Raw genomic sequence first — 15,470 nt, 5'->3', positions numbered from 1 at the left:
AGAGTTAAGCGTGCTTGAGCTGGAGTAGTAGAAGGATGGGTGACCTATCGGGAAGTGATTCGCGATAGCGTGCGAATGAGGCCAAAACACGGGGAAAGGTCGGGTGGTGATTACAGGGTCAGTAAATAATGATTTCGAGCCTTGGAAAATTAACGACCGACCGTTGGATGGGATAGGGCCCACGGGCCGAGAGAGTGGACGTGGGTGGCCCATTAGCCTTGGGAGATCGGGGCGTTACAAGTGGTATCACAGCGGGGTTGTGTCTCGGCCCTGACCCGGGACGCCAGTTAAGGGACCTGATTTTCAAAGATATAAAAAGTTTTCAACGTTTTCAAAACTTAGAAACACCTTTCTGTTCGATAATGTTCCGTTATTGACTGTTCTTGTTATTTCCCCTCCCTTTCAGATGCCGCCAAAGAGAGGAGCTAAGCGTACTCGCACCGTTAGAGCCAGAGTCGATGCTCGTGAGGTTGTAGATGACCAGGCTCCCCCAGTGGATGTTCAGACAGAAGGTGTGCCGCCAGTAGCCCCACAGATTGATCAGGCTGCACTCATGCAGATGGTTCAGGCAGCAGCTACGCAAGCTGCTCAGGCTGCCATTCAGCAGGTTACCCAGGAAGCAGCTCGGGTTGCTGCACAGGAAGCTGCCCGAGTAGCCGCACAGGAAGTTGCTCGCCAGTTGGCTGCCGCTCAGGTTCCACCACAGCAGATCCTAGTGCAACAGGTCCCAGCGCAGCAGGTCCCAGTGCAGCAGGTTCCAGCGCAGCAGGTCCCAGCGCAGCAGGTTCCAGCAGTGCAGATTCCTCAGATACCATTGCAGTAGGTTCCAACAGCGCAGATTCCTCAGGTACCATTGCAGCAGGTTCCAGGCCAGCATATTCTACCACCTCCACCGCCATTACCACAGGTTTATCCAGCTCATGATGAGAGGTATTACGACTCACCAGTATGATGAAGAACATGGGTATGGAGCATTTTGTAGGAACAGTGGATCCTACAGCTGCTTATGATTGGAAACTGAGTCTACAACGGAAGCTGGAGAACATTGATTGTCCCCCAGAATTTAAGCTTAGACTGGCTATGCAGTACTTGCGTGGAGATGCATTGGTATATTGGGAGGGAGTGCGATTGAATCATGGGCCTGACATTCTCACTTTTGAAGATTTTATCGAGGAGTTTGATAAGAAGTACTTTCCGAAACAAGCTATGGATAGAAAGAAGAGGGACTTCGAGCATGTGAGCCAGGGTGACTTGTCGATCAAGCAGTATGAGGTTAAGTTCAACCAGCTTCGCAGGTTTGTTGGAGGTGGTATTCCTGAAGATGAGTTGATCAGGAAGTTTTTGGATGGGATGCGTTTGGAGATTCGCAACAGGTGTAATATCGTCACTTACTACAGATTGGGAGACTTGGTGGAAAAAGCAGTTGAACAGGAAGCATGTTGGATAGAGGAGCAGAAACTTCTCAAATCTGCTCAGCCTAAACCTGAGAGGACTACAGAGTCTCAGAGGAGGACCGGGGATCAGTCAGAGGCACCGTATTGTTCTCGTTGTCATCGTCATCATATGGGAGAATGTGCCAAGTGTTTTGAGTGTGGGAGGTTTGGCCACATTGCGAAGTTTTGTCGGGTTAGACCAGTTGATGCGACTTCCGCTGGACATATTGCAGCACCAGCAGCAATAAACATGAATTGTTACAACTGTAATCAGCCGGACCATATTTCGAGAGAGTGTCCGACGAGGGGACATGCCACACTTCCACCACCGCCTAAGCGTCAAGCCACCGATCCATGAGTATTTCCAGTAGGAGGCTGCGAGAGAGTTAAGCCGACTGATGGTACGCATCTTTTCAATTTGATAATTAATGCTTTTGGATGATGTCCTTTGTGTTTATCATGTGTTTTTAGAAGAAAAGAAAAGTGTTTAAGATCACTGACAGTTTAGTGTGAGAGCATTCACCTTATTTGATATGGAGGACCGCATAGTTTGGAGTGTAACTAGTAGAGAATCTTTTCTAAAAAAAAGTTAAGTCATGTTGAAGACATCTGTTCCCTTTCTCAGCTCAGTATTTGAATTCGGGGACGAATTCCTTATTAGTGGGGAAGAATTGTAACGACCCTAATCTAGGGCAAAGCCCATTTGTTTCTCATTTTACAATTAAAAACCCAAAACCCTTTTTTTTTACCTTTGTCTCACATTGAAAGTTGATGAAACTTACCTCTCTTCCCTTGCCTTATATAAGAAGCTCCATCCCTTCTCCTTTTTCTCATCAAGTTAAAGTATTCTTTGCGCGTGACAAGTTGTTGAACTATTCAACGATCAGTCACTAGTGAATTTTTTTCCGGTGGGATTTCCGGGCAAGCTTTCGGCGAGATTTCCGATCGAGTTTCCAGCGGTTTTTCTAGTAAGTTTGTCGCCTCCATATTTTTTAGTTATAGGAATCTATTTAGAGAATTCTATTTTAGGAAACCCGCTATTTTAGGAAAGTTTCTATTTTAGGAAAGTTTCCATTTATGGAAACTTTATTTCCTGAGATCCTGAAAAGTCGTTAACCTTCGTGTTGCAGTTGATCTCGGTTGACCATCTTCCGTTGTTCCTTCCAGCCAGTTGCTAAGGTGAGGGCTATTCTCGTAATTTCTCGTACACGACCTAGGACTTTGAATAAGTATAGTTTAGTTTTGATGTGTTCAGTCTGTGTGAATTGAGTCAGTCTTTCCTTGTTTAGCTATGTAGGTTCTCTGCTTAAACCGGAACTAGGGTGCTAGATGGTTCAACAATGCTTGTCTTTTGTAATTGATTATTAATTATTTAAATAGTATATTGAGATGATTTGGATGTTAGCCGACCACGGAGACGTAATTCTGTGTGCCGGCCGGAGACCAGTGGATTTGATGATTTGATGATGTGATGTGGAGGTGCTGCGGCACAGCTTAGTCGACCTGTTGTGCCAAGGCTTCGAGGTCGATAAATCGTCTACGGGCGTGTGTTACCGAGCACTTTGTCGGCGGAGTTTTTGGCCTTTTATTGGGCAGCGGGTGTGTATCCCGCTAGAACCATTGTTTGATTTATGGGTACTTTAGGTGCCGTGCTTGTCACATGTTTAGATTAAATTATATTTATTCAGAGTGTTCTGTCTAAGTCAATGAAATTCGGGCTTAACATCCCATACCTCACTGAGTGACTCCCCTGTTACTCATCCCTCATTTTTTCCTCCCTTTCAGGTGAGACAGACGAGTAGGAGACTGATCGGACAGCTGGTGTTTCTAGGCGTTTTCATTTGTTTTATTCTCAAACTTATATTTTATTATTTTCAGCGATTATTTCAGTATATGAGTTATTGGATTTATGGATTTATTTCGTTATTTATATGAAATTCGACTTTGAGATTTTTTTCGGATTTTGAGACACAATTGTGGTTTGGTAACATGCCAGTATCGAGTGAGGATGAACCGGGTGTTACAATTTGGTATCAGAGCTGGTTAGCTATCTCAGTTCTGACCTGAGAGGCGTCTTGAGACATGTCGTGGAGCGCAACGAGGACGTTGCGTTTTTTGAGAGGGGGTGAATTGTAACATCCCGAGTTGTGATATGTGAAAAAGCTTAAGAGAATTGATTTGACTACCTATATCACCAAAGTTGACTTACCTTTTCCGGAGCACATCCTGAAAGAACTCCAGAGTTAAGCGTGCTTGAGCTGGAGTAGTGCAAAGATGGGTGACCTCTCGGGAAGTGATTCGCGATAGCGTGCGAATGAGGCCAAAGCACGGGGAAAGGTCGGGTGGTGATTGCAGGGTCAGTAAATAATGATTTCGAGCCTTGGAAAATTAACGACCGACCGTCGGATGGAATGGGCCCACGGGCCGAGAGAGCGGGCGTGGATGGCCCATTAGCCGTGGGCGGTCGGGGCGTTACACTTTCCGTCCATGGATTGTTATGAATTAGTTAACCAATTATTTTATGCATATATATGTATAAAAAATCTTAGTTATAACTTAAAACATTTGATGTATCAAAGTAAAGCTACTACAGAGAATTTGAATTAAAAAAATGAAGTATTTATGTCTGAAAAATAGGTGTTTAACAGGTTAATTACTAGATAATACTATTTATTTATATGCATTTTCCAACGATCACTGAATATTTAAAATACTTTATCTGAGCACCTGTGAAGAAACAGCTTACCAAAAAGGCATATGATGCAAAAATAGTAACTGTTGTAGATATTTTCCAACTACGTACATAAGACCAGAATCCAAATAACCAATCACAGGCTAACTATAAATTAATTATTATTTTAATTTTAAAGCTGAAAAAGTCTGTTCTTACTACAACATTCTAGTAAGAGAAAATTTGAATGTGAAGGATACTACTAGATAACAAAGGTCGGTCCAGCTATGTAACTTGATACATCGTTGATAAATAATTGCAAGGAAGGGTCCATAATAAAAGTTAAGACTAATAATATATTAATTTAAGAATGAAGTTGGTGAAAAAAAATAAAAAACTAACGGTTCAAGATTTATTAGTGTCAGAAAAGGTTCCCAGTAATACTTATATGATTATAACAAAATATACTACCTTTTTTACAAATTTGATGATGACCAATGAGATTGTATTGATCGGTAACCAAATCAACATTATGTTTTCGTTAGTGATGGAAATTTAGAACACAAGAATGTGAAGGATACGATCCAAATCTTGATAGAGCAAACGATTTGAAAATGGAGGTCGGTCCATGTCACTGGAAGATACATCACAACTTATGTTTAAAAAATATTAGAATAATTTTTTTATTTTTTTTTTGAAAAAGAAATATTAGAATAATTGCGATGAAGGAATTAATGGTCACTAATTATAAGAATGTGACTATTATAACGATTTAGAAAGAAACTCGGATTCAATTATTTCTTGTAAACGTAAATCATGTCACCTAACTACAAGATTTGATGACCAATGAGATTGTGTTGATGGGTAACCAAATCCAATGAAATTCTATCTTGAGGAAAACAAATTTGATTATCGACGAAAAGTGTCTGATTTTAGTTAGGACAAGACTTCTGAAAGTGAGTGCATAAGACTTTTAAGTTTATAATTACTTAACCAGCTCTAGTATCATATTAAACCTCTTTCAAATCCTTAAATTTCTTGTTCTCGAACTCGCTTGAATCTTTTTCCTTTTCATGTTATGACTGATTTAGCCAAACTTTTACAACTTGGCTATAACAATTGACGAGCACAAATGGTGCAATTTTCATTGACCTCGGTAACAATTAAAAGTTAATTACATATATATCTAATCCAAAATAATAATAATATCCTGATGGCCTAATGGATTTTTTTTTGTTTTGGTATGCAAAATCCAAATACAAAGGTCTATTAATACTAGGCTTATGAGATGTGTTCTGATGCATGCATTCAGGGATTTCTTTCGAATTGAAAACAGTAGATTAAATCAATAAATAAACGTAGAGTAAGGTTCCGAAAAACCCCACTCTTGTTTCGTAGAATCCCCCACTACCACCTCTACGATCCCTTTCATTCATTCCTCATTTAACTTGATATTTTTTTTTATAAAAACTTATGATTTAACTTGATATTTTCAGTCATTTTTCCATTTTAAATTTAACTATTATATATAGTTTCTACTTTCTACATCAGCAACAGAAAAACAATTTAGAAAAGGTATAAACCATTTAGCAAAAAAAAAAGGTATAAACCAATATTTAAAACGGTTTATAATGACAGCCGATAGCAATATCTTAACTTTAAAGCTAACTTTTTAAAGAAATTATCAATAAAATAGATGGTAATATATATACAACTTTTGAAGAATTGGTATAGGCTTCTGATTTATGAAGTGTAAGTACAGCTTATTTCTAACTTTAGAAACATGGAGAGTATTGACAAAAAAAACATGGAGGGTTTGTTTCATATTCATAATTGTTAAGATAATTTATAGCGAAGGTATGGTGGGCCAAAAATATCATTTAAAATGAAATGGAAAACAATAATAAAAGAACGTTCGTGAAGCAAATGAAAAACACGTAAATATATTTATAACGAGTGACATAATGAATAGTAATAATCATACATAATATTATTATTTTATTAGTAATATAGGCCACCAATCAGAATTCTGGGGTTTATTTAATGAGTAAAATAACAAGAATAATTCAAACTTGCTATCGTTTTATTTTAACATCCGAGCTCTAACAATGACTTATTATGTATCCTTTACATTTTTGTTTTCTTCTTTAATAGCAATGGAAATTTACATTAAGTGGAACTTACACTTTTCATACAAATTTAGAAAATAATTGAAATATATTTATGATTTTATTAATTATATTTATTTAACTAATATTCCCTCCATTTCTGAATAAGTGTCAGTTTAACATTTTTTACACTGATTAAAAAATAACAGAAATATATGTAAATTGTTATTAACTACACATTTTTAAATAGTGTTTGAGATAAATAAAATTATTTATAAAATTAATACAGTTTGCAATCAAGTTTTATCTGAAAATAAGTATAATGTGCATTGGAATTGTAAAGTAACATTTTTGTGTAATAAGGAAAAAAAAATAGAATCACATTTATTATTAAACAGATAGAGTGATATATAAAATACATAAGATAATTTATAAAACCAATGTAATTTACAATTAATATTAAACTGAAAATAAGAATAATTATATTTAAAAAAAGCAAATGAATTTTTTGTGTAACAAAGTGAAACAGGATGAGTGTTTTGCTTACATTGAGAATCATCTTAGTTATATATATATTTTTTTAAAGAGAGTTTCTTTTTACAACAATACCTACAAATACATAAGTAAACAGAGAGTGAAGATTAAGTCATCTACCAAAATGAATCTTTTATGTGGTTATGCGTGTACGATTTTATTTCTTAATACATTATTATACAAGACTTGTTAAACTATTAGATTGTTTAACATAAAAATTTGATTGGATATTTGTTTTTATGATAACAAAAAAAAAACTAGAAATGGAGAGTGAGAGAAAGGTCTAAAGGCACGGCTAAGAAAACAAAACCGTGGACACCCTGTCGTCAATTTGACAAGTCTTTATCCCCTCCTTAACTCTCCTCCTCTCTCTGTCTTATTCTAGTTTGGTTTCATCTCCTTAAAACGACAACGTTTCACTCCTATATAATCTTCATTTCTTCTTCTCCTCCTCTTATCTCTATCCAACACCACTCAATTTCATCTTTCTTATTCCCTTCCCTTGTTTAGTATAAAAACCAACAAACCCTTAATCCTTTTTTTCATCTTATCTTAATCCACATGCATACACATATACTCATATAGTATCTTCTTACATGGCAATTGTATCATCCACAACAAGCCTCACCACAATGAGTAACCAAGTCAACAACAACAATGAAAAAGATATAGAAGAGGATACTCATGGAGGCGGCCACGAGAGTCGTGCTCGAAATGATGATGAAGCTGATGATCATGATCATGACATGGTCATGCCTGGATTCCGATTCCATCCCACCGAAGAAGAACTTATAGAATTTTATCTTCGCCGGAAAGTAGAAGGCAAACGCTTCAATGTAGAACTCATCACTTTCCTCGATCTTTATCGCTACGATCCTTGGGAACTTCCAGGTAAGTGTACATTTGATATGTATAAATTATACACAAAGAAACCGTCAAACTATTTGAAATTTTACTATATATACTGAATATAAACATATACAAAATTTATTAAGATCTAGAGATTCTCCTCACTCTCTCTCTAGTTCTTTTCTTAAACCTATATAAACTTCTTCTTTTCTGAACTAACCTATATAAACTTCTTCTTTTTTGAACTAACCTATATAAACTTCTTTTTTTTTTGGAACTAACCTATATAAACTTCTTACAGACTACATCTGTGTAAATCTCCCATATTCTAAATATATTTCAATATTTCCTCTTTATTTTCATTTTGGAATAACGAAAATTTTAACACAAAAAAAAGAATGACGGTGTTTTGTATATTTCAATGGAACTCCGAAGAATCAACCGTTACTTCAGTTCTCAAACCTATGCATATTTCATTTTATCTCAATTAAGAATTCATAAGATATTCACATGATAGTGTGTATATAAATATAAGTCTTGCTTTTTGGTGTTATCATAAGATTATATATGGTTGTTTTTTTTTGGACAAAGGGCTTGATTATATATGGTTGTTGATAGGTATGTGTATGTATATGCAGCTATGGCGGCGATAGGTGAGAAAGAGTGGTACTTCTATGTGCCAAGAGATCGTAAGTATAGAAATGGAGATAGACCAAATCGAGTAACGACTTCAGGGTATTGGAAAGCAACTGGAGCTGATCGGATGATCAGATCGGAGACTTCTCGGCCGATTGGATTAAAGAAAACCCTAGTTTTCTACTCCGGTAAAGCCCCTAAAGGCACTCGTACCAGTTGGATTATGAACGAGTATCGTCTCCCTCACCATGAAACCGAGAAATACCAAAAGGTACATATTCAATAAAGTCTCTTTTATATGTAACCCATATAGACATAGGTATAACCCTAGCTAGTTGGTGCCTTACAAATTGAAATTAAAAATCCCTAGATTGTTTGAATTTTATTTATTTTCTTATATGATTAGTTTACTTATTATTCGTTTTATAAGATTTAAAATGCTCGTGACGGAACTCTAATTAAATGCAAGGCGGCGTTTGCGCTTAAATCCTGAACATGTTCATGCCATACGCATGAACTCTTTAAATTTCTAGCCATGGCCCATATGCATAGTAGAAGGCATTAATAAGATAGCTACTTACATGTCTATACTCACATGTATCACATTGTTTTTGCAGAGCCTTAGTTAGTGTTCTTAGAATTCATCACATTGTTCCCTGCTCTTTCTCACATTCATGACTTTATATTTAACATGCCTGACACTTTTTTTTTGAAATTCTTGTGGAATTTATATGAATGTACAATACAACGGTATTGTTATTTGTATAAATAAATTATGTATAGAAGTTATGAATGATTACGATATACGGAAACACCAAATTTTAAAAGGTAATTTTTTCACTGGCTGATAAATACATTGTTTTTGGTATATTCGTATATTAAGATGTCACCATTTGAATGCATTACATTTGTGTACGTATTAGTTCTTATTAGATCTAAAAACACCAAGCTTGACATAAGTGTACAAATCTAAAATGTGTATGTTTTACACACATCCAACTATGTACTGTACTGTTAAAATACATGACTAAGTAGAAAAATGTATAAATCAATTCTTAAATCTCCAATTGAAAATTGTGATCAGTGTAATATATATCCTATCCACGTCAAATAATAGTACTTTACCAATGACATCATCATATTTATTCTAATTGTACACGTTATTTACTGATATATATCTCATGTCTGATCACTGTGCACATGTATGTATATATATAGGCTGAGATATCATTGTGCCGAGTGTACAAAAGGCCAGGAGTAGAAGATCATCCATCCTTGCCACGTTCTCTATCCACAAGACATCATAATCATAACTCAGCATCATCATCATCCCGCTTGGCCTTAAGACAACAACAACAACACCATTCATCTTCCTCTAATCATTCCGACAACAACCTTAACAACAACAGCAACAACAACATCAGCAACAATCTCGACAAGCTCTCAACCGAATATTCTGGCGACGGTAGCACCACAACCACCACAAACAGTAATTCTGACGTCACCATAGCCTTAGCCAATCAGAACATCTATCGTCCAATGCCTTATGGTGCAAGCAACACACCTATTGTCTCTACAACTAATCAAGAAGATGACGAGACCGCAATTGTTGATGATCTTCAGAGACTCGTTAACTACCAAATATCTGATGGAGTTAATATCAATCACCAATACTATCAAATTGCTCAACAGTTTCATAATCAACAACTAAGCGCAAACGCAAACGCGTTGCAACTGGTGGCTGCGGCGACAACAGCGGCGCTAACGCCTCAAACTCAGGCGGCGTTGGCCATGAACATGATCCCTGCAGGGACGATTCCAAACAATCCCTTGTGGGATATGTGGAATCCACTAGTACCTGACCATGGAAACAAAGATCATTATACTGATACTCCTTTCAAGTGATTTAATTAGCTCTTAAGTATTACCAGTAACTTCATAATGCTGCTCATTATATATCTTTTTTTTGCTAAGAATTTATATATCTTTATATATTCATTATATAATTAAACAATTTAGTTATAGCTATAAACTATGATTGGTTACTGCAATTTATGTAATGAAACTGATTTTCTACATATATCCATTTTATAAGTAATTTATATTTGGAACTTCTATTTAATTCATTGGTATATAATAAAAACTAGGATCCTATAAACTACGACTGAGGTATATATCCGTCCGGTTTAACACCGTTTTTAACCAAATGATGCTAAATATTTTGATCTCAAAGTCGAACCAAACAAAAAATAATTAAACCTGTTCGATTCTGTTTTTTCATGTACTAACAAGATCACAACAAGATCACACTAATGAAAATCACAAATTCATAAAATATGTTTCAACAAATTGAATGGTATTTGGTTTTCAGTATATTTTTCTGAAATCACAACTGATAAGAAGAGTCTGATATTTTGTGTCTTAAACTTACCAATTATTTAAATTCATTTGGCATTGTCGTCCACACTAGATCCAATTTTTCTTCTTCTAATATGTTTTGACTAACACAAATTAGATCCCAGTTGTTAATCCTGATTAGTGCGACTTTATTTATACTAACTCATAATAATTCAATAAATGGTGACAAACTATAAAAAGACGCTGGCTAGTTAATTTTGTCTACGTACGTAAGACTTAGGGTTTTGACAAAATAAAAACGTAGGGAATGCAATGTAAAAAGACCATAAGTTTTAAATAACAACTATGTTGAACTTTTCCACAAGATTTGGATACTAGCTTAAATGTCAGTCCACGACTAGTAATAAAATGTATCTTAATTTGGCTTCTAACCCTTGTTCAAATATATCATGTGCATTTTATTTTAGATATTTGTTTGATGCATGCATTGATGTTGTTCAAATAGTAATGCGAGTTTGTTCAAAAGAAAAATAGTTATGCGAGTAACAAACGTTGTGAATTATATAGCTAGAAATGTTTCGTTTATCAGTTTTTCATCAAAAAATTGTCGCCAACACCTCACCAACTAGAGTAAAAAATTAAGCATTTAACTTATGACCACTGGTTGATAATAGTTTTGGAGGATTCACACCGAATATTATGACTCATCGATAAGTCCCAAATCCACAATTGATTAGCAAGATAGATTCGTATATAAATGTGTGTAATGATGGATAAAAAATGTGTGCAATGAGATTAAGAGGAGCTACGTTGGAAGGTACCATTTTCTGCAACTCTCTGATATCTTAAATTGTTTTCCATTTCTTTATGTCTTGCACTTCAAGAAAAAGCTCTGTATATATGTTCGTTTAATCTATCCCAATGAAGTTTTATAGAGTATTATTGTTTTGATACTTCTAGCACGTAGTTAATCCAAAAGCGTTTTTTCTCCCAGTGTTTAAAGACAAATAGTTTCGTTTGCCTCTCGACTTTGTAAAAGAAAAGGAAAATGTAACCCTTTTAACATGATTACCAAGAAATAATGTAAACTTAAGAAAATTATTTCCTGTATTAGCTTCTAAAGTATGATCATTACTTCCAAATCTCACAGCACCCATTACTCCCAGGTTGCAAAAGCCCATTACTCTTAACTGGGCAAGACATTTCATTACTACGTATTCCGGTAAAGCCGGGCTGTGTTTTAGCATCTTGGACTAAGAGTATAGTCGTATCTCGGCTACCATCCGTAAACGTAACTTTTGTGGTTAGTATGATTATTGGCATTTTGAAATAATAACAAAAACAATACAAATTATTTCAGACCGCTCCTAACTTATTAAAATCAAAAACTGATTTCAACCAGAATTTACGGATGGATACATAAATATAAAATTATTTTCTAAAATACTTTAAATTTTTAAATTAAAAATTTAAAATGGAAATATTATAAATAAAAATATTTACACATTTTATATTTCAATTTAAATTCACAAATAATATCATTATTTGTTTTATAAAAACTTTAAACTAAGACTATTCATTATAATTTTCAAAATTTAATATATAAACATATATAAAGATATATACATATATAAACAAACAAAATATTCTTTTAAATGTTTAATAGAAATCCTTAAAACGAATTTATCAAAATTATTTCAATATTATTATTATTATTATTATTATTAATCATATTACATCCATAATTATTATATTTTATCATAATAGTATTTTTATATTTTATAATGTTACAATATGTTAATATTGATAAATAATGTTACAATATGTTAATATTAATAATTCTTTTTAACCGTTGCAGAATTTCATATTCAACGAGTCATAAATACACTAACTTTTAACCGTTGTACCAGTCATACAAATCGGTTAAAATGTTAGAAGCCATAACCACTCACATCCACAAACTCCCGCAACCAAAGCGCAACCGATGAATTTGAACCCATCAGACCATGAAGCACCCATTACTCCCAGGTTGAAAAACTCCAGTACTCTTAACTGGACCAGACATTTCATCCCGTCATATTCCGGTAGGGCTGGGCTGTGTGTTAGAGGTCTTGGACTAAACCAAAATTCACTATATATCACAAAATATAGATATAATCATGTTATATACATATAGAATATGTATTAGGCTAAGATCCGCGTCTTAACGAAGATCATGTATTCAAATTATTTTTACATATATTACTTATTTTGTGTTCATTTACATATTATTAAATAGTGTATATTGAATAAATGAAAATCGAATAACTGTCATGTATATAACTAAATTGGAGTAAACACATAAATCAAAACAAACACTCTTTTTTTTGTCAACAAACAAACACTCTTATTTACAACAATATTTATTGGTAAATGAATCAAAACAATCATTTTATATATATTTATATGGTATATAATTAAATTTAAATAGGATTAACACACACACACACACACACACACACACACACACACACACACACATACATATGAATATACATTAATTGAAGGTTCCTATTCATATAGTTTTATAAACATTTGTTTGCTCTAACAAAAAAAATAATCCATTAATTACAAAATTTCAGTGTGAGATTTTTAATAGTTTTAGAAATTTTTAATTGTTTTAAAAAATTTAACAAAAATTTTGATATTAAAATATTAAGGTCTCAATATCTTTTCAATGCAAATTTCTATAAATTAACATATTTATGTATTTTATATGGTATATTTTTGAATTCAAAAAATATATATATATATATATATATATATATATATTCTGAATATCTATTAAATGAGATTTTATATTCATATGATCTTATTGTCATTGCATTTTGTTATAATAAATTAATTATTCACCAAATTTTCAATGTGAAATTTTTAATAATTTTTATAATCTATAATCATTTTTAAAAATTCAAAATATAAGGGCACTCGCAGCGGTTAAAATTCAGCCGTCTCTAGCAAATTTTAAAATATTAAAAGCTTAAAAAGAAAGAAAGAGAAAGGAGAAAAATAGAAAGACAGCAAGAATCGGGAAAAGTTTCTTGTCTTTCTAAAGAAACTGTGAGTACATATGACATTATTTTGTGGGTTGCTTTTGTTTTAATTTTTTAAAATAATTAATAACTAAATTATGAACAAAAATAATAATAAAAATATTAGTAAGGTACTATTCTTGTTATTTTAATGCCCTAAGGTCAGCAGCAATGGTTGAACTCTGAAAAATGTTCATTAGTTTTTAAATAGAAAAAAAACAAGAAAATAGTGGAGAGAAAGTGAGAGCTGTTTCTCACAAAAGAGCATTTGTTAAAGTTGTGAGAGGTTTTTATGCAATATGTCAATTTTCTATTAGTTATTTTTTTGTAATTACCAGCTTTAATTTTTGAGAACATCTCTGGAGCTTAATCATTCTTTTAATATATACTAGATCTAGATCCGCGCAACCGCGCAGGTGTTTGTTTTCGTCTATAGTTATATAAACATTTTGCTTTCGGTTCTGAATTGGTATATATTATAGTAATCACATATATGTTGTGTAAATTTAATGCTTTTCAAACATAATAACATTGGACTATAGTTGTTTTCATCAAATAGATTGTTTCAAACTCTCATCTATAGTTATATATTGACTTTTATACATGTATTGTAGTTTGTCATCATATTATATTTTTAACATAAATATTTTATATGTATGAAAATAAAATTTATAATCTATAAATTTAATATAACTTTATCATATGTAGTTCAGTATAATAACTTCATTTTAACATAATTAATTATGATTATAAAATAGATAATTGTATGATAGAATTTTATTTAAAATTTTGTAAATAATAATTGCACATATATATTAATTCAAAATAATATTTATCGATAATTACGAAATTAGTGAAATATTTACATACATTTTTTTGAAAATTAATATATTTTTAAAATATTTAAATCAACATAATAATTTTCTTTTAATATAATTGATAAAATAAGATAAAATATTTGTTTTTCATTTTGTAAACAATAACTGAATATATTAGTGTATAATAATATTTCAAAACTAATCACGAAATTAGTTAAAATATTTACATATAATTTTTGAAAATTAAGTTCTGTTATAATCTTTTTAACAGATTTTTTCAAAATTTTAATATATATGTGATTTAGATATAAGTTGGATTCAATATATTGTTACTCTTATTTATGAAATCCCTAAAATATTGGGAAGTTAATGGTTTTAATTAATTAAACTTTTTATTGTTAGCTTAAAATAAAATGCATAGTTGAATAAATAATATACATATTTAAAGTTATGATTTTCTAAGGGAGGATCCACACTAAAAATCATACATGAAAGAAGTCATGACTTCTATTTTAATATATTAGACTAGAGTTTGACCCGCTCTTTCAAAGAGCGGATAAGATTTTTTTTTGTCATCATCATATGTATTGATCTTCTTTGTTAAATGTTTGAGACTGGTTTAGTCAACAAATTTATTAACCCGTCTTTTTATTCATCAATATGTTTAAATACAATGTTTGGTTTTTGGTTTTGGTTTTAGATTGTTTTTCTTTTTGGATTTCGGTTTCAGTTTGATTATAGTTTTTTTCTTTTTTAGTTCAAGAGATATATAAACCGTTCAGTTATTTATGAAAATAACTTAATATAATTATACTTGTGTTTACCCGACCCGGATATATAGGCTTAGTTTTTTTCCAAAAATTTATTTACTGAAAATAGGTAATTTCATACATGTATTTTTATTTAAAATTGTTTTTATAGATACATAAATCAAAATTAATAAATATAATTTGTTTAAAATAAGATAATTCATTTATGAAACCGTCATTATT

At 32.5% G+C, this 15,470-nt stretch overlaps 2 protein-coding genes across 2 annotated transcripts; both read left to right on the top strand.

Moving 5' to 3' along the window:
- The first annotated feature begins 960 nt into the window (after positions 1 to 960).
- Positions 961 to 1,791, top strand: LOC108850378 (uncharacterized). The gene has a single exon (XM_018623919.1). It carries the CDS (start codon positions 961 to 963, stop codon positions 1,789 to 1,791), a length of 831 nt encoding a protein of 276 aa, XP_018479421.1.
- Positions 1,792 to 7,205: 5,414 nt separating this feature from the next.
- Positions 7,206 to 10,207, top strand: LOC108849434 (NAC domain-containing protein 35). The gene is made up of 3 exons (XM_018622989.2): positions 7,206 to 7,637; positions 8,234 to 8,502; positions 9,450 to 10,207. The coding sequence occupies exons 1-3, from the start codon at positions 7,343 to 7,345 to the stop codon at positions 10,134 to 10,136; spliced, it is 1,251 nt and encodes a 416-aa protein (XP_018478491.1). The 5' UTR covers positions 7,206 to 7,342; the 3' UTR covers positions 10,137 to 10,207.
- The last annotated feature ends 5,263 nt before the right edge of the window (positions 10,208 to 15,470 follow it).

The sequence above is a fragment of the Raphanus sativus genome, chromosome 4 (assembly GCF_000801105.2).
Source record: "Raphanus sativus cultivar WK10039 chromosome 4, ASM80110v3, whole genome shotgun sequence".
NCBI lineage: Eukaryota > Viridiplantae > Streptophyta > Magnoliopsida > Brassicales > Brassicaceae > Raphanus > Raphanus sativus.
This window is presented reverse-complemented; position numbering and strand designations above follow the sequence as displayed.

Coding starts and splice junctions, on each gene's coding strand:
- LOC108849434 (XM_018622989.2), top strand. CDS start 7,343: ATGGCAATTGTATCATCCACAACAAGCCTCACCACAATGAGTAACCAA. Junction 7,638..8,233: donor CGATCCTTGGGAACTTCCAG/GTAAGTGTACAT, acceptor ATGTATATGCAG/CTATGGCGGCGATAGGTGAG. Junction 8,503..9,449: donor AAACCGAGAAATACCAAAAG/GTACATATTCAA, acceptor GTATATATATAG/GCTGAGATATCATTGTGCCG.
- LOC108850378 (XM_018623919.1), top strand. CDS start 961: ATGGGTATGGAGCATTTTGTAGGAACAGTGGATCCTACAGCTGCTTAT.